The sequence below is a fragment of the Pan troglodytes genome, chromosome 10, assembly GCF_028858775.2.
Source record: "Pan troglodytes isolate AG18354 chromosome 10, NHGRI_mPanTro3-v2.0_pri, whole genome shotgun sequence".
NCBI lineage: Eukaryota > Metazoa > Chordata > Mammalia > Primates > Hominidae > Pan > Pan troglodytes.
In genome coordinates, this window is record NC_072408.2 from 66,260,889 (window position 1) to 66,279,928 (window position 19,040).

General features: G+C 40.1%; 1 protein-coding gene across 6 annotated transcripts in view; it reads right to left on the bottom strand.

Moving 5' to 3' along the window:
• FAR2 (fatty acyl-CoA reductase 2) overlaps positions 1–19,040 on the bottom strand; it is a 186,596-nt gene that overhangs the window by 53,525 nt on the left and 114,031 nt on the right. For all 6 annotated transcript variants that reach the window (XM_001141623.8, XM_063786827.1, XM_063786826.1 and 3 more), the window contains exon 2: positions 11,201–11,427. In XM_001141623.8, coding sequence (XP_001141623.1) covers positions 11,201–11,389 — 189 coding nt within the window. In that variant the 5' untranslated portion in view covers positions 11,390–11,427. The remainder of the gene's footprint in view (positions 1–11,200; positions 11,428–19,040) is intronic.

Consider the following 19,040-nt stretch of genomic DNA (forward strand, 5'->3'; position numbering starts at 1 on the left):
CATCTGGTTCAGTGCTTGACACTTAGTAGGCACTCAGCCAACACTTATTGAATGAACAAGTTTAATGCATTCCAGTTTTTTTTTTAGGTGATGTTGTGCCTAATGTATACGCCTTCTTTCTTTCACTTCTTCATTAATCCTTTTGTTCATGTCTTTTACTTATGCCAAGCTGTCACATTGTGTGCATGAACCAAAGGATTTATTTTTTCTCCCACAGCCCCAGAGTCCGCAAATGACAGACCTTAAACCTAAAACACCCATTAGTTTCCGTCTTTCCTCTTGCAGAATGAGTTATGAAGCCAAAGATCGCAAGAAGAGCACACTTCTTAACAGCCACTTCAGAGGTGACAGCCAGGGAATAAGAAATAAGGAAGAACTTTCCAGAGGATGGAGCCACCACAAATAATGATGGAAAAGAAGGTTCCTCCCAGAGATTAGATTTAGAGGCTATTTAAGGAATTTCCCCACTCCCAGTGTAGGAATCTTCTCAATACTCGCTAATCAGGATTTCCTTATGGTTATATTCTAGGGACTGCTGCTTGCCTGCCTGTCTTCTCTTTTTTGAATAGAAGGTGTCCTTGTTTGTTTGATTTTATTTTTTCTTCAACTTTGCTGTTCTACAATGACAAGAGGTAGAACAGAGACATTTTCTACCTCAACATGGGAGGCAGAAAATTCACCTTTTTATCCAAGAATACCAAACCAGAAGCTGAAATATCTGGATCTGATAGAGAGGATAGTCTATTCCCCCTTGGACTTTGGACTGGATGCAATAATGGTATGAGACCCTGGGGTAGGAATGAGTGTCTTCTATGTGTGGGAAAGAGAGGAAAGCAGATATTTGGCGACCTAAAAAGAAGGCCATGGCAGAACCTCATTAGTTGTTCAACAATCCTATTTTCCTTTTCTCCTGGACACACAGCTATGCATTTTCCAGCCATCCTTGTGCTTAGATGCCCAGTGACAGTTCTGAGAATGGAATATGGACAGATGTGATAGGCACTTCTGGGCCTGGGCCACAAAAACCTTCCACATGATGTCCAGTGCCTCTTTTACCCCACTGACAGTTGTTTATTGTCATCCAGAGAGACCTTGGATGGTTTAGAAGCCATGTGTAGAAGATGGCAACCTTCCCTCAGCATGGATCCTTGAATGACTGGAGTGCAATGCCTTCTACCAATTACACCTACTGTGTTTGAGAATCAAATTTCATTTGTATTAAGCTACTGATTTGGGGGGTTTATCTCCTTCAGCACCTACATTAGTACAACTCATGCAGAATGGAGAGTTAATGTGAACACATATGGCACAGACTGGTGAAACCTAGGACTTTAAGATGATAGATGAATTTCTGATTATACTTTCCTTTCCCGCAAAAAGTTTTTTTCAAATTAAATGTTGTAATATAAATGTGAATTCTTAAATATCTTTCTAATGAAATGATGACTAACTATAGAAAAGAGAATGCAGGAATATATACATCCTTGATAAGAGTGTGAAACTGTTACAGGCAATCTAGAGGGTCTTGCCTAGGGATAATGAACAAAATAACATACCGGGGTAAAAGAAATGAGAGGTTACTGATAAAAAACTAACAATTTAGCCGGGAGTGGTGGCTCATGCCTGTAATCCCAGTACTTTGGGAGGCCGAGGCAGGCAGATCGCCTGAGGTCAGGAGTTTGAGACAAGCCTGGCCAACATGGTGAAACCCCATCTCTAACAGAAATACAAAAATTAGCTAGGCATGGTGGCGGGTGCCTGTAATCCCAGCTACTTGGGAGGCTGAGGCAGGAGAATCACTTGAACCCGGGTGGTGGAGGTTGCAGTGAGCAGAGATTGTGCCACTGCACTCCAGCCTGGGTGACAGAGCTAGACTTCATCTCAAAAAAAAAAAATTATATTGCACAATATAAAACATTATTTTATACTTAGGATCACATTTGATCTTTGCAAATCCATATGAAATAGCTATTATTATCAGATACAGTTTATGAATAATAAAAACAAGACTTATATGGGTTAGGTAACTAGGCCATGGTCTCTCTACCAAGCTCTATCTCTCTGACTGAGGAGAGAGTATCTAGAGCATCAATGTTCTTTTTACTGCCTTATGCTACCTCCCAGTACAGGTATAACAACTAAACCTACAAGTAACCTGCAATTGAGGGTTTAGACTTTTAGCATCTTTAACCATCCAAAACATAGCTGTGGGACCAAAAAGCAAAAAACAGTTTACAAAAGCCCATATTTATTGCACCAAGAAAAAGCCATGTCTGTGAAATATTGCTTAGAATTTGTGTACTAAACTCAGCATAGTGAATTAACAAACTCAGTGACCTCATTTTCTCCTAGATTACAATAAATGGAAGACTTAAAATGGTGAGAAAAATAAACACAGAAAACCTCAATTAACAGGGTAGAGGATGACCTATTGAAAGATTGGGCATTCATGTGTGGGAGGTAAAGGCAAGTCCTGTGAGTGGTAGGCAGTCCGAGGCAAGTGTTCTCTCTTTTTGTTGTTTGATTCTAAATTTATGACAACTGAAGAAAGGGCCTTGGCCTGGTCTGGATCAACTTGGTATGGAGCCCATGAGAAATGAAAGATGACTCATAAACATACCTAATTCATCCCAGGCAACAGCAGAGATGACCATGAAAAATGAGCCATCTGAGAATTCTCAACGATTCTTGGAGAATGTCATTAATTACATTTTTATTACAGGGCAGGGATGCCCAAGCTGACACATGGGTTACAAAGGCAAAGTAGAATTTCCCTCTATGGGTTTTGTTAATGTAAAATATAAATTAATAAGCTTTTTGCTTTTACTAATATGAAACATACCCATCAATTAGTTGTCTTCAATTCAGAAAGAACTAAACTAGAGTTCGATAGTATCTTAAATCCAAAAAATAAAAATAAAAACCCAACCAGCAGCCATTTGCTGAATTCCTGAGTGCTTAGGAGTCTCCATTTCTAGTCTAGCAAATGTCTTCCAGTTGCAATTTTTAACATTTTTTCCCAGATCTTTCAAGAAACCTGTAATAGTATCAAGTCCAGCACACAAAGCTAGCTTTCTGTAAGCAATCAGTCTCATCTACCCACCTTTACTTTATACAGCCTCCTAAATTCAACCTTAGAATAAAAAGTACTTTTTTGTTGTTAAAAGTCTGTTCTCTAGCCAGGTGTGGTGGCTCATGCCTGTAGTCCCAGCACTTTGGGAGGCTGAGACCAGAAGATTGCTTGAAACCAGGAGTTTGAGATCAGCCTGTACAATGTAGTGAGACCACCATGTCTTAAAAAAAAAAAAATTAAAAACAATAGCTGGGCATGGTGTCACATATTTGTGGTCCCAGCTACTTGGGAGGCTGAGGTGGGTGGATCACATGAGCCCAGGAGGTTGAGGCTGCAGTGAACAATGATCATGCAGTGCCCTCCAGCCTTAGTGATAAGAGTGAGACCATGTCTCAGAAATTTAAAAAAAGTCTATCCTCTCCCTCTAAGGCACTTTGTTGTTATAAAACTACTGAAAATTTGTATAAATATATTCTATTAAATATAAACATATTTTATTAAAACTATTGAAAATATGTATAAACCAGGTGTGGTGGCTCACACTTGTAATCCTAGCACTTTGGGAGGCTGAGGCAGGAGGATTGTTTGAGGCTACAAGTTCAAGACCAGCCTAAGCAACATAGTGAGATCCCATCTGTACAAAAATTTGAAAATTAGCCAGCTTTGGCAGTGTGTGCCTGTATTCCCAGCAACTCAGGAGGTTGAGGCAAGAGAATCCTTTGAACCCAGGAGTTTAAGGTTACAGTGAGCTGACTGCGAACTGTACTCCAACCTGGGCAACAGAGTGAGACCCTATCTCAAAAAAAAAAAGAAAGAAAATATGTACAAATGAATGTTTTAAATTGAAACAATTACTATAGCACCAAAATGTTCATTCGATGAGATGGAAATTTCTTCTTAAATGTCTATTTCTCATTTTGCAGCAAAGGCATGATTATACTTCTATAAATTTTTGCCTTACATAGTCAGATAGAAGCATGCAAAGTAGGCAGAGCCTAGGCATCTACCTGAAAGAAATGCCCTCCTGCATTTTCTTGAACATATTAACTCTTCCTGAGCTCCAGTGGCACTATCTCTGGAGTCCTTTTCCGGCAGATAACTTTAAAGCAGGCGTCACTTGTTATTTTCTCTCTCAAAGTGCCGTGTTCTTTGTCTTCACAGTACTTTTGAAAATACTTAAATATACATTTGTTTCTTATTGAAACTTGTTTGCCTCACTGGACTTTAAGATCTGTGAGGCCAATCCCATGCCTGTTTTATTTTCTACTTTATTGCCCCTGTTCCCCAGGCACAAAGCAATATGTGCCTGACATACATTTGGCTCTCAATAAATACTTGTCATATTTGTGTGCTTGTTCAACTTTTCTCACTCTTTTTGTGTGTAGGTGTGTACTTTCTTGTTATTTCTGGACACTTACGGATTTCCTTATTTTGCCTCAAGTTCAGCTATGCATTAAAACTATTTTATGGCCAGGCGTGATGGCACATGCCTGTAATCCCAGCACTTTGGGAGGCTGAGGTGGGTGGATCACGAGGTCAGGAGTTCAAGACCAGCCTGGCCACGATGGTGAAACCCCGTCTCTACTAAAACTACAAAAATTAGCCAGGCACGGTGGCAGATGCCTGTAATCCCAGCTACTCGGGAGGCTGAGGCAGGAGAATCACTTGAACCCAGGTGGCAGAGGTTGCAGTGAGCTGAGATAGAGCCACTGCACTCTAGCAGCTGGGTGACAGAGTGAGACTCTGTCTCAAAATAAATATTTTATAAAAAACATATTTTATCTATTTTTTTTTTGAGACAGAGTTTCACTCTGTTGCCCAGGCTGGAGTGCAGTGGCACATACACACACATATATATATAATCTAGAGATTTTACATATATATATATATATATATATATATATATATATAAAATCTAGAGGTTTCTTTCACCTTTCAAACATAGCTCATCCCCATAACTTAAAAAATATAAAAAAATACAATTTTATCTGTCTTGTCTTTATTTTGAATTTTCAATTTCAAAGGGAATACAAGCAATAATATCTTGAATCTCATAGATGGCCAGTAACTACTTCTTGCATAATTCCTTATTTGCACAGAGCTTTATCCACAGCCAATCAGCGATAGCATTCTTATATTCTGAAGCATACACAATTTGTGTAGCAAAAACTTTTCAGTTTTGGGATACGCAGCAATAAAATCAAGCACATATTTTTTTCCATGGAAAGTCTCTTTACAGGTATCAGATTCCATATAGTGACAAGAAAGTAGATATTTGCATAGCTAATGGCTTGTGCATTAATAATCAGGTGATAGAATCTGTTCTTGTTACCCACAAAATGGCCATGTAGACATGGTTTGTGATCTACCATAGATGTGTTTTTCAACTATATTATACACATCAGATTCCCTTCCTCCCACAACTCTTTGAGGGAAAAATTTATGGGAGGAAAAAAAGAACACTTCTTTTTTTGGCATAACTTCGTATACAGCCTAACTTAGTAAAAAGTGAGGCCCTAGGAAATAGTGGTAAAAGCCATACCTTAAATCCAGAAAGGCTTGAGGGCAAGAGAGAAAGACGCAGAGACTCCCTGGGTAAGCAAGGTATTATTACAGCATTTTACAGATAAAGAAACCAAGGCTCAGCAAAGTATATATCTAGTCCACTATCACACAACTCACAATTGGTCGTATGGAGATTCACACCCAGGTCTGTCTGCCTCTGAAGCCCAGGCTGTTAAGTACCATCTGATCACAATAGATAGTTCTCAGGTGATCTTGAATGCTGCTGATATTGGGACCACACTTTGAGAACCACTGTTCTTAAAAGTCAACAGCTGACAGTAAATAGCCCAATAGTGAAAACAGGTGCTGAGATTTGCAAGGCAGTTTCACAGATAAGTTACATAGAGTATAATCACGATTTCCAGAACAAAAGCAATGTTGCCGTGTTATAAAAAACACTGCATTGAAAGAAGCAGTAGGTAAAGATTGGGTTGATCACAAGACTCTCTGCCACAATATTTATCTAGAAATCCATAGTTGGCAACAAAGCTCCCAGACTAACACGAAATGTCCGCTATGTGAGGAAAACAAAGTCCAGAGGTGCGAACAAGATGGCCTACTAGAAGCAGGGGTGATTGGAGGCTCCCATCGAAAAACAAACATAACACTTTTACACTGTCGGTGGGACTGTAAACTAGTTCAACCATTGTGGAAGTCAGTGTGGCGATTCCTCAGGGATCTAGAACTAGAAATACCATTTGACCCAGCCATCCCATTACTGGGTATATACCTGTCAGGCCTCTGAGCCCAAGCTAAGCCATCATATCCCCAGTGACCTGCACGTACACATCCAGATGGCTGGTTCCTGCCTTAACTGATGACATTCCACCACAAAAGAAGTGAAAATGGCCTGTTCCTGCCTTAACTGATGACATCGTCTTGTGAAATTCCTTCTCCTGGCTCATCCTGGCTCAAAAGCTCCCCCACTGAGTACCTTGTGACCCCCACTCCTGCCCGCCAGAGAACAACCCACCTTTTTCCTTTACCTACCCAAATCCTATAAAACGGCCCCACCCCTGTCTCCCTTCGCTGACTCTCTTTTCGGACTCAGCCCGCCTGCACCCAGATGATTAAAAGCTTTATTGCTCACACAAAGCCTGTTTGGTGGTCTCTTCACATGGACGCGCATGAAATTTGGTGCCAACCTGAGGTCATAGGTGGATCTTTCTCACGGAGCAAAGAGCAGGAGGACAGGGGATTGATCTCCCAAGGGAGGTCCCCCGATCCGAGTCACGGCACCAAATTTCATGCGCGTCCATTTGAGGAGACCACCAAACAGGGTTTGTGTGAGCAACAAGGCTGTTTATTTCACCTGGGTGCAGGTGGGCTGAGTCCGAAAAGAGAGTCAGCGAAGGGAGATAGGGGTGGGGCCGTTTTATAGGATTTGGGTAGGTAAAGGAAAAAGGGGGATTGTTCTCTGGCGGGCAGGAGTAGGGGTCACAAGGTACTCAGTGGGGGAGATTTTGAGCCAGAATGAGCCAGGAGAAGGAATTTCACAAGACAATGTCATCAGTTAAGGCAGGAACAGGCCATTTTCACATCTTTTGTGGTGGAATGTCATCGGTTAAGGCAGGAACCGGCCAGCTGGATGTGTACGTGCAGGTCACAGGGGATATGATGGCTTAGCTTGGGCTCAGAGGCCTGACAATACCCAAAGGATTATTAAGTCATGCTGCTATAAAGACACATGCACATGTATGTTTATTGTGGCACTATTCGCAATAGCAAAGACTTGGAACCAACCCAAATGTCCAATAATGATAGACTGGATTAAGAAAATGTGGCACATACACATCATGGAATACTATGCAGCCATAAAAAATGATGAGTTCATGTCCTTTGTAGGGACACGGATGAAGCTGGAAACCATCATTCTCAGCAAACTATCACAAGGACAAAAAACCAAACACCACATGTTCTCACTCAGAGGTGGGAACTGAACAATGAGAACACATGGACACAGGAAGGGGAACATCACACACCGGGGCCTGTTGTGGGGTGGGGGGAGGGGGGAGGGATAGCATTAGGAGATATACCTAATGTTAAATGACGAGTTAATGGGTGCAGCACACCAACATGGCACACGTATACATATGTAACAAAGCTGCACACACGTACCCTAAAACTTAAAGTATAATTAAAAAAAAGAAAAAGAAAAACAAACATAATAACCGTGTGAATCCTTCGCCAGCAACAGAGTTATCCAGGTTCTCTCATCAAAATTGACTAGAAGGCTGGCGTGACCCACCAAGAGAAGGAAAAGCAGTGTGGTGCGGTGGCCCACCTGAGAGCCACACGGCGAAGGGGAGTCCCCTCTCCCCAGCCAAGGGAGGTGGTGAATGAGCATGCTACCCGGCCCGGGGAACTGCTTTTTCCATGGAACAGTGCAACCTATGGGTCAGAAGAGCCCACTCCGGAACCCAGGCCACCAGGGCCTACCGTCCCAACCTGAGAAAGTGCAGATTCTTACAGCCTCTCAGCTAAAATCTGCTTAAGCCTACTGAACTCCTGGGGGCAGAGGGGCGACGAGCCCTGGCTGCCATCACCTGCTGTCTAAGCCATTTGAGCTCCTTGGGGGAGGGGCAGCAGCCAGCACTGGGACTGGCAACTGCCTAACAGGCTAAGCTCCCTGGGCAAGGGAAGGGTGGCACCCATTTCTATAGCTCCAGGCTGTGCTTTTCCCCTGCTAGTGCCAGGAAGGCTGGATGGCTTGGTCCCAAGACTTGTCCCCACAGCCCTACACACCGTGGCAGCCACACACACACTGTGGCAGTCTGCGGCCAGAGTGCCTCTTCAGGCCTAACCCCCACCCATCCTTCCTCGTTGGTCGGGGAGGGGCTTCCCTGCAGGATCTCCAATAACTCTAGCCAGAGGCTTAGGAACAGAATTCTGATCTCCCTGGTCCTGAGCCCCTAAGGGGAGAGGTGGCTGCAGTCTCTGTGGACCAGCAGACTTAGCCTCTCCTCCTGGTAGTTCTGAGGAATCAGGGCAACCCAGACAAGTGGGTTTCCCCCCAGTGAAACACACCCTCTCCACCAAGGGACAAAGTGGTTCGTTAAACGGTCCTACTCCCAATGCCACAACAGGGTGAGACCTTCCTACAGGGGTTGTCAGGCACTCTATACAGGAGCAATCCTACTGGCATCAGGCTGGTGCCCCTCAAGGTCAGAGGTCCCAGGAGAAGGAGCAGGGACCCATCTTTGCTGCTCTCCAGCCTCTTTGAGTGACATCTCCAGGCACAGCAGAAAATCAGATGAATAAGGCCTGAAGCGAATGCCCAGCAAACTGTAGCAGCCCTGCAGAAGAGGAATCTGACCATTGAAAGAAAAACAAGCAGAAAGCGACAACAACATCAAGAACAACAACAACAAAAAGGCCCACACAAAAACCCTATCCAAGGGTCAGCAGCCTCAAAGACTGAAACTAGACAAACTCACAAAGATGAGAAAGAATCAATGGAAAAAATGCCAAAAACCCAAAAGGCCAGAGTGCCTCTTCTCCTCCAAATGATCACAACATCTCTCCATCAAGGATGCAGAACTGGACGGAGGATCAGATGGACAAATTGACAGAAGTAGGCTTCAGAAGATGAGTAATATAAAACTATGATGAGCTAAAGGAGCATGTTCTAACCCAAAGCAAAGAAGCTAAGAATCTTGATAAAAAGTTAGAGGAATTGCTAACTAGAATAACCAGTTTAGAGAGGAACGTAAAGGACCAGATGGTGCTGAAAAACACAGCATGACAATGTCGTAAGGCATACACAGTTATCAGCAGCTGAATCAACTGAGTGGAAGAAAGGATATCAGAGTTTAAAGACCACCTTACTGAAATAAGATGCCGACAAGAATAGAGAAAAAGGAATGAAAAGGAATGAACAAAGCCTCCAAGAAATATGGGACTTCATAAAAAGACCGAACCTACAATTGATTGCAGTACCAGAAGGAGACGGGGAGAATGGAAACAAGCTGGAAAACACATTTTAGGATATTATCCAGGAAAACCTCCCCAACCTAGCAAGACAGGCCAACATGCAAATTCAGGAAAAACAGAGAACACCATTAAGATACTCCATGAGAAGATCAACCCCAAGAAAACAAAGTGCATTAGGGGTAGATAACTGAGAAAAACTGCCTGAAGAGGGATCTGGGAATTTATTCTAGGTTTTGATTCTATGTCCTATCAGCCTTTTAAGAACCATTAGTTATCCCGAAGGCAGCGTGGGGCAGGAGCAAGTGTGCTGGCCTTAGAGTCAGGCTGTAGGGTTGGAAATCCAATTTTTCCTCTACTAGGTAGAAGACCTTTGGTAAGTTAATGCTTCAGGCCTCAGTTTCCCCATCTATAAAATGAGAATAGTAATGGTTCTTACTTCACAGGGTTATTGCAAAGATACATGAAGTAAGGTGTGAAAAGACCTTTGGATAGTAGGTGCCATGTACTAAGTATCCAGTAAATGTTAGCTGTTAGGATTATTTTGTCCCACTGCTGAGTCAAGCCATGAGATGTGAGGCTTTTCCAATTTGCTTGATGATGGTTTGTAACAAAATCGTATTCTGTTGCAAGCAGATAAATTTGATCATCAGTGTTTCTGGGCAGTCTACAATGTGCTGTGCTATCAGATACATGTGCATCATAGATGTTAACATTCCTACACACTGGAAAGGAGATTGTAAAAAAAGAAACTCTGAATTTTCTTCTTGCCAATCTTATGTCACCCCCTATATTCCAAAGTGCATTATGAACAACATATGTACATTTTCTCATTTAGTTCCTATGAAATTAGTTGTTGTTTTTATTTAAAACATTGGAAAGTTTGAAAATCTAAAATCTGAAGGTTAAGAGGTGATATGACAACAAATTCATAAGCCAGAATTTGAACCCAGATATGTTTGAGACCCAAGGTTATACTGCCTTGAAATTTATAAATTAAAACATGAGAGAATATGCATAATGTCTTTTTTTTCCAAGAGGAGAAAGGGTTTGATATCCAAATGCTCATTCACAGATGTAATATTTTATTTCCAATGTTTTTACCTTAGAAGAACTTATTGGATAATAGAAATATCAAAAGTTCCCGTAAATAAAATATATAACAGCTAAACCTTGTAGAGTTTAGACAACTGAAAGTATCACTGCATGGCTACTTAGTAGTCACATCTGCTCCCTAAGCAATAGAATAGAACAGAATAGAAGAATATCCAAAAAATTTGGGGAGGAAATCAACCTTAAATTTAAAAGAAAATTAGTGAAGAATTCAGATGAACTTGCAGCAGATATTAAGCCTGAAGCATCCACTCAGGGAGTTTGAGTATTTTGATAATTAGTAGTTTCCAGACATAGACAATCTCACCTGCCCTGGACTGAAACTAAGCACTCTTTTCCCTCCTTTGGGAAAACACCGATTTCCACCAGCAGCTTGTTGCTGTCTTGTTTTGTCTGCCTTCCTCTACCTGTGCAGGTAGCCTGGTCCCCACTTGCAATACGAGACTATAAGAGAACATTGTAGTGAATCATCTTGCCCTAAGGCATTGCCCATCACACACGCTTTCCTATAAGGCATACCTTACTGTCTAGGATCTGGAAAACCCTCTGCTGCAGTGTCTGGCCAGCCTTGGGCCTCACAAGGATGTAAATGACTTTCAGGTCCGGGCTGGTGCGAAACAGCTTCTCCATCAGCACTTTGCCCAGAAAGCCTGTGGCCCCCGTGATGAGAATGGACTTGCCGCCATAGAAAGCTGCAATTGTGGACATGATTCCTCCCTTTCTTTTACAGCTCCTGAAAGAGGTTCCTGAAAAGGAAGAGATATAACAAAAGATTACATCTTCAGAAGTTCTCATATTCAAAGTCACTTAAAATGTTTCTGTTGCTTCCAAGAGTTTTGAATGCAGAAAAAAATAGGTCAGACAGTGAGAGCATCGTGGCTTTTAAGCAATACGACTCATTCCAATCAATATTTATTGAGTTCTCTCTACATGCTAGACTTTATGCCAGGAACTGTGAGCAAGAAATGAGAAAGACATGATTCCTGCTTTCAAGGAATTGCTTGCAGTCTAATGGAGGAGGCAGACAATAAAGAGACTGTTAAATACAATATAGTAAGTGCTAAAACAAAGGGAGACCTGAGAGGGGTACATAGCAGCATCTGGAAATTTCAAAGTGTCTGTGACATCTGAGCTGAAGCTTGGAAGGCAGAGAAGGGCTGGGGTCACGGTGTCCCAGGCCAAGGAAAGAGCAAGGGCAAAGGTGCAGTGGTGTGGCACAGCGTGCTTAGGGGAAATAAAGGGATGCAGTGTTACAGGACATAAATGAGAAGGTTAGGACTGGCCCAGCAGCTTGTGAAACCAAAGCTTAGAACAGCTATCAGGTTTTTAAAAATTATGATGTAATTAGAGTTTGAGTTTCAGATTTATTTAGAGAAAATACTGGAATAAATAATTGTTGCGGGAAGTCAAGGACCTTAAACAGAGGGACCGGCTGAAGCCATGGCAGAAGAACGTGGATTGTGAAGATTTCATAGACATTTATTAGTTTCTCAAATTAATACTTTTATAATTTCTTATGCCTGTCTTTACTGCAATCTCTAAACATAAATTGTAAAGATTTCATGGACACTTATCACTTCCCCAGTCAATACCCTGGTGATTTCCTATGCCTGTCTTTACTTGAATCTCTTAATCCTGTCAGCTGAGGAGGATGTATGTCGCCTCAGGACCCTGTAATAATTGCATTAACTGCACAAATTGTACAGCATGTGTGTTTGAGCAATATGAAATCTAGGCACCTTGAAAAAAGAACAGGATAACAGAAATTGTTCAGGGAATAAGAGAAATAACCTTAAACTCTGACTGCCGGTGAGCTGGGAGGAACAGAGCCATATTTCTCTTCTTTCAAAAGCAAATGGGAGAAATATTGCTGAATTCTTTTTCTCAGCAAAGAACATCCCTGAGAAGGAGAATACGCACCTGGAGGTAAAGGCCTATGAACGGCCCCCCCAAGGTGCACCTGTCTTTTATGGTCAAGACTCTAGGGGTGAAATAGACCCCAGTCTCCCATAGCACTCCCAGGCTTATTAGGAAGAGGAAATTCCCGCCTAATAATTTTGGTCAGACCAGTTGCTGTCAAAACCCTGTCTCCTGATAAGATGTTATCAATGACAATGGTGCCCGAAACTTCATTAGAAATTTTAATTTCACCTTTGTCCTGTGGTCCTGTGATCTTGCCCTGCCTCCACTTGCCTTGTGATATTCTATTACCTTGTAAAGGACTTGATGTCTGTGACCCACACCTATTTGCACACTCCCTCCCCTTTTGAAAATCCCTAATAAAAACTTGCTGGTTTTTGCGGCTTGTGGGGCATCATGGAACCTACCGACATGTGATGTCTCCCCCGGATGCCCAGCTTTAAAATTTCTCTCTTTTGTACTCTGTCCCTTTATTTCTCAAGCTGGCTGATGCTTAAGGAAAATAGAAAAGAACCTACGGGGCAGATTCCCCAATAAATAATATAGTTTTGTTAATCTCTTCCTTGAGTTGAAAATGTGTCTAGGTCAAGTGCCACCTTTTTTCCCCTTATATGCTGCTCAGGGGGTAGAGACACTGAAAAGCAAAGGTAGAGGAGGCTGAAAAGGGAGGCCACCGCCCACAGGCTTTGGTGTGCCCTGAAATAGCTTGGGCTGCAATGCAAGGCTTGGTTTGTCCACATAAGTCCTGTGTTTCCAGAAGTGCTGAGAAAAAATGAATCTGGTAGCAGGAAGCCAGATGCAACTCTTGCTGCAGAAACGCACCATGAAGTGTTTTGTCTTTCAGTTCTGGTTGGAGATAATTGATTGGAGACAGCAGCAGAGAGCTTTGAACTAAACAGTGCTGGAGGTGTGGGGAAGATCTTCCTTTCTGTCCACTCACTTTGTCAACTGTAGAAAGGCCTCAACTGCCTATGTGGACAGGGTTTGGATGGATCCTGCAGAACAGCTCCAGGGACTGGCCCTGACATCAGGGCTTATAAAGAAGAAAAAAACAACTAGAAGTGTCAACACCCTGCTCTCCAACTCTGGTCCAGAATGCTCTGCTAGTAACTCCTTAAGCAACAATGACTCTTCATAGTCATAATTTATATTTGAAGATCTTGAGTCCATGTTCTTAGACAGAATTCTTTGCCTTTGGGGAATTATTTACTAAAAAAATTTTTCAGCACCTACCATTCCAGACTCTATGCTAAGTTCTGAAGACACACAGATGAACAAAGCAGACTGGTCCTTGCTGTCACTCTAGCAGGGGAGGCCAGCAATGCAAAGTCAAATAAACATATAAACAAGATCATAGACTGCTGCATATGCTATGAAGTAAGTAAAACAGGGGTCAATGACAGAAATCACACCCAATCATCAATGCTATTCATTTTAGGAAATCTGGATTTCAAATCACGTTAGCTGTGTTCACTGAGTTACTGTTTGAGCTCCCTTTGTTGAGGGTGGATAAGAGAAATACTATGAAGAACACTTTTGGATCTTGTTTTTGTCATGTTACATAATGTTACATGAGTATATTACAATTCACCCAGTGACTTCCTCAAGAATTTAGCACTTGGAAACAGTATTAAACATTCTTGCCTTGCCTGCTTTGAAGCTCAGAAAAGTAGTGTCCCCAAGTTAGGAGGGCAGAATAGCACCCAAGATTAGCATTCAAGTTCTAAGCAAGACTGTTTGAAGTAAAATCCCAGTTCTACCACTTATTAGCTGTGTGACCTCAGGAAATTACTAATCTCTCTGTGCCTCAGTTACTTATCAGGAAAATGTAGAAAACAAAAGTATCCACTTAATAGTGCTGTGGTAAGGATGGAATGAGTGAATACATGCAAAACTCTTAGCAATATATATTGCCTATAGCATAGACTCAAATATTGGCTATTAGCATAGTCACTGGTTTTACATTTTTTCTTCTTAATGGTTTCTAGCTTTTCTTTTTGGCATTTATTTTAAATGTCCTGTCTCGTATATTTTGTATACCCATTTTCTTTTGTAAATAAAAGGAGACAATTTAAAACTCAATAAATCATAACAGCCAAGTATTTTCACCAAATATAACTATACTTCATGATAAATTTTGCCTATTTCTTTAAAAATGTTGAGGTACCCTACTTCTTTAATAGGATATTAGGCATAAATAAATGTGGTTGGCACAAAAACAGAAGGAAAGTTGACTTTGGAGAGGGTGACTTCCCAACCCCATTTGTTCTGAAGATGTCACATGCTTCTCTTATCATACACTCTAGTGGAGTCATATTTTCTAGAAATGCAAATATACTGTTAGGATATTTTGACCCCAGACACAGTTTTGCAAGGTATGATCTAAAATTTTAGAGATTTCTTTCTAAAGTAAGATATATCAATGAGCCTATAGTGTTTACATTTTTGCTGGTACATAGTAGGTATATATAAGGCACATGAGATATTTTGATACAGGCATGCAATGTGTAATAATCACATTAGAGTAAGTGGAGTACCCATCACCTCAAGCATTTATCCATTCTTTGTGTTACAAACAACCCAATTATATTCTTTCAGTTATTTTTAAAATTGCAATAAATTATTGTTGATTTAGTCACCCTGTTTTGATATCAAATACTAGATCCTATTCATTCTGCTTAATTGTATTTTTGTTCCCATTACCCACTCCCTTCAACACTATCCCTCTCAGACACTGATAACCATCCTTTTATTCTCTTTGTCCATGAGTTCAATTGTTTTAATTTTTAGTTCCTACAAATAAGTGAGAACATGTCAAGTTTGTCTTTCTGTACCTGGTTTACTTCACTTAATATAATGTTCTCCATCTATGTTGTTGCAAATAACAGGATCTCATTCTTTTTATGGCTGAATAGTACTCCATTGTGTATATTTACCACATTTTCTTTATCCATTCATCTATTGATGGACACTTGGATTGTTTTCAAATCTTGGCTATTGTGAATAACACTGCAATAAATATTGGAGTGCAGATATCTCTTTGATACACTGATTTCCTTTCGTTGGGGTATATACCTAGCTGTGGGATTGCTGGATAATATGTTACATCTTTTGTTTTTTGAGGAACCTCCAAACTGTTCTCCATAGTGATTGTACTAATGTACATGCCTACCAACAGTATATGAGGGTTCATTTTTATCCACATCCTCATCAGCATTTGTTATTGCCTGTCTTTGGATAAAAGCCATTTTAAATGGAGTGAGATGATATCTCACTGTAGTTTTGATTTGCATTTCTCTAATGATCAGTGATGTTGAGCACCTTTTCATAAACCTGTTGTCCATTTGTATGTCTTCTTTTGGGAAATGTCTATTCTGATCTTTTACCCATTTTTAAGTAGGATTATTAGATTTTGTTCTATAGACTTGTTTGTGTTCCTTATATATTCTGGTTCTTAATTCCTTGTCAGATGGATAGTTTACAAATATTTTCTCTCATTCTGTGGGTGGCCTCTTTACTTTGTTGTTTGTTTCCTTTGCTGTACAGAAGCATTTAAACTTGTAATCCCATTTGTCCATTTTTGCTTCTGTTTGTGGGTATTACTCAAGAAATCTTTGCCCAGACCCATGTACTGGAGACTTTCCCTGATGTTTTCTTACAGTAGTTTCATAGTTCAAGATCTTATATTTAAGTTTTTAATCCAATTTGTTTTGATTTTTGCAAATGGCAAGAGATAGGGGTCTAGTTTCATTCTTCTGCATATAGATATCCAGTTTTCCTAGCACCATTTATAGAAGAGATTGTCCTTTCCCCAATGTATGTTCTCGGCACCTTTGCCAAAAATGAATTTACTGTAGGTGTGTGGATTTGTTTCTAGATTCTCTGTTCTGTTCCATTGGTCTATGTTTCAGTTTTTATGCCAGTAGCATGTTGTGTTGCTTACAGTAGTTCTGTAGTATAATTTGAAGTCAGGCAATGTGATTCCTCCAGTTTTATTCTTTTTGCCCAGGATAGCTTTGGCAGTTCTGGGTCTTTTGTGGTTCCATATAAATTTTAGGGTTACTTTTTCTATTTCTGTGAGAAATGTCATTGGTATTTTGATAAGGATGGCACTGAATCTGTAGATTGCTTTGCATAGTATAGGCATTTTAACAATATTGACTCTTCCAACACATGAACATGGAATATCTTTCCATTTTTGTGTGTGTTCTTGTCAATTTCTTCCATCAATGTTTTACAGGTTTTATTGTAGAGATCTTTTATTTCATTGGTTAATTTGTAGGTATTTAATTTTTTATTCGTAGCTACTGTAAATGGGATTACCTTCTGGACTTCTTTTTCAGAGTGTCCACTGTGGGCATATAGAAATGCTACTGATTTTTATATGTTGATTTGGTATCCTGCAACTTTACTGAATTTGTTTATCAGTTCTAACAGTTTCTTGGTGGAGTGTTTAGCTTTTCAAGATATAAGATCATATCATATGCAAACAAGGCTGATTTAACTTCTTCCTTTCCAATTTAGCTGCCTTTTCTCTCTTTCTCCCTCTCCCTCTCCTCCTCTCTCTCTCTCCTTTATTTATTTATTTATTTATTTATTTATTTATTTATTTATTTATTTATTTTGAGACAGGATCCCACTATGTTGCCCACACTGCACACTGGTCTCAAACTGCTGAGGTCAAGCAATGCTCCCACCTTGACCTCCCAAAGTGCTAGGATTACAGGCAAGAGCCAATGCACCTTGCCTATTTCTCTTGTCTGATTACTCTAGTTAGGACTTTCTGTACTATGTCGAATAACATTGGTGACAGTGGTCATCCTTGTTGTGTTCCAGATCTTAGAGGAAAGGCTTTTCGTTTTTCCCCATTCAGTATGATACTAGCTGTGGGTCTCATATACAGCCTTTATTGTGTTGAGGTATGTTCCTTCTATACCCAGTTTTTTGAGTGTTTTTATCACAAAGGGATGTTGAATTTTATTAAATGCTTTTTTCAGCATTAATTGAAATGATCATATGGTTTTTGTCCTTCATTCTGTTGGTATGATGTATCATATTGACTGATTTGCACATGTTGAGCCATCCTTGCCTCTCTTGGATAAATTCCATGTGATCATGGTGAATGATCTTTTTCATGTGTTCTTGATTTCAGTTTGCTAGTATTTTGTTGGGGATTTTTGCCTCAGTGTTCATCAGGGATATTGGCATATAGTTTTCCTTCTTTCCTTTTATTCCTTTGATGTGTCTTTATCTGGTTTTGGTATCAGGGTAATATTGGTATTATAAAATGAGTTTGGAAGTATTCCTTCCTCCTCTATTTTTTGGAATACTTTGAGTAGGATTAGTATTTGTTCTTCTTTAGATGTCTGGTAAAATTCAGCAGTGAAGCCATCAAATAATGAGCTTTTCTTTGCTGGGAGAGTTTTTAATGTGGCTTTGGCCTCATTACTTGTTATTGGTCTATGCAGGTTTTGAATTTGTTCATGGTTCAATCTACTGGATTGAACCAGTTCTCTCAGCTGGACTGAGAGAAATTTATTCTTAGTATGTTGTACATGTTTAGGAATGTACAACCTACCAAGAATAAATTTCTCTCAGTCTAGCTTTCACTGTATCCCATAGGTTTCGGTAGGCTGTGTTTCCATTATCATTTGTTTCATGTAAATTTTCAATTTCTTCATTGACCCACTGGTCATTCAGGAGCATATTGTTTAATTTCTATGTGTTTGTATAGTTTCCAAAATTGGTCTTGTTGTTGATTTCTACTTTTACTCCATTGTGGCCAGAGAAGATGCTTGATATTATTTCCATTTTTTAAAATGTTTTAAGACCTGTTTTGTGGCCATATATGATCTATCCTTGAGAATGATCCATGTTCTGAGGAGAAGAATGTGTACTCTGTAGCTGTTGGATGAAGTGTTCTGTAAATATCTATTAGGTCCATTTGATCTATAGTGCAGATTAAGTTCAATGTTTCTTTATTGAGTTTCTGTCTGAGAGGTCTGTCCAATGCTGAAGGTGGGGTGTGGAAGCCTCTGCTATTATTGTATTGTGGGCTATATTTCTCTTTAGCTCTAATAATATTTGCTTTATATATTGGGGGGCTCCAGTGTTGGGTGCATATATACTTACAATTATTATATCTGTCGCTGGTTCAACATCTTTATCATTATATAATGACATTCTTTGTCTCTTCTCATAGTTTTTGTCTTGAAATCTATTTTGTCTGGTATAAATATAGCTATAAGTGTTATTTTTTGGTTTCCATTAGCATGAAATATCTTTTTCCATCCCTTTATTTTCAGTGTATGTGTATCTTTATAGGTGAGGTGTGTTTATTGTAGGCAACAGATCATGAGGTTTTGTTTTTTCATCCAGTCAGTCACTCTATAACTTTTGATTAGAGAGCATAGTCCATTTACATTCAATGTTATTATTG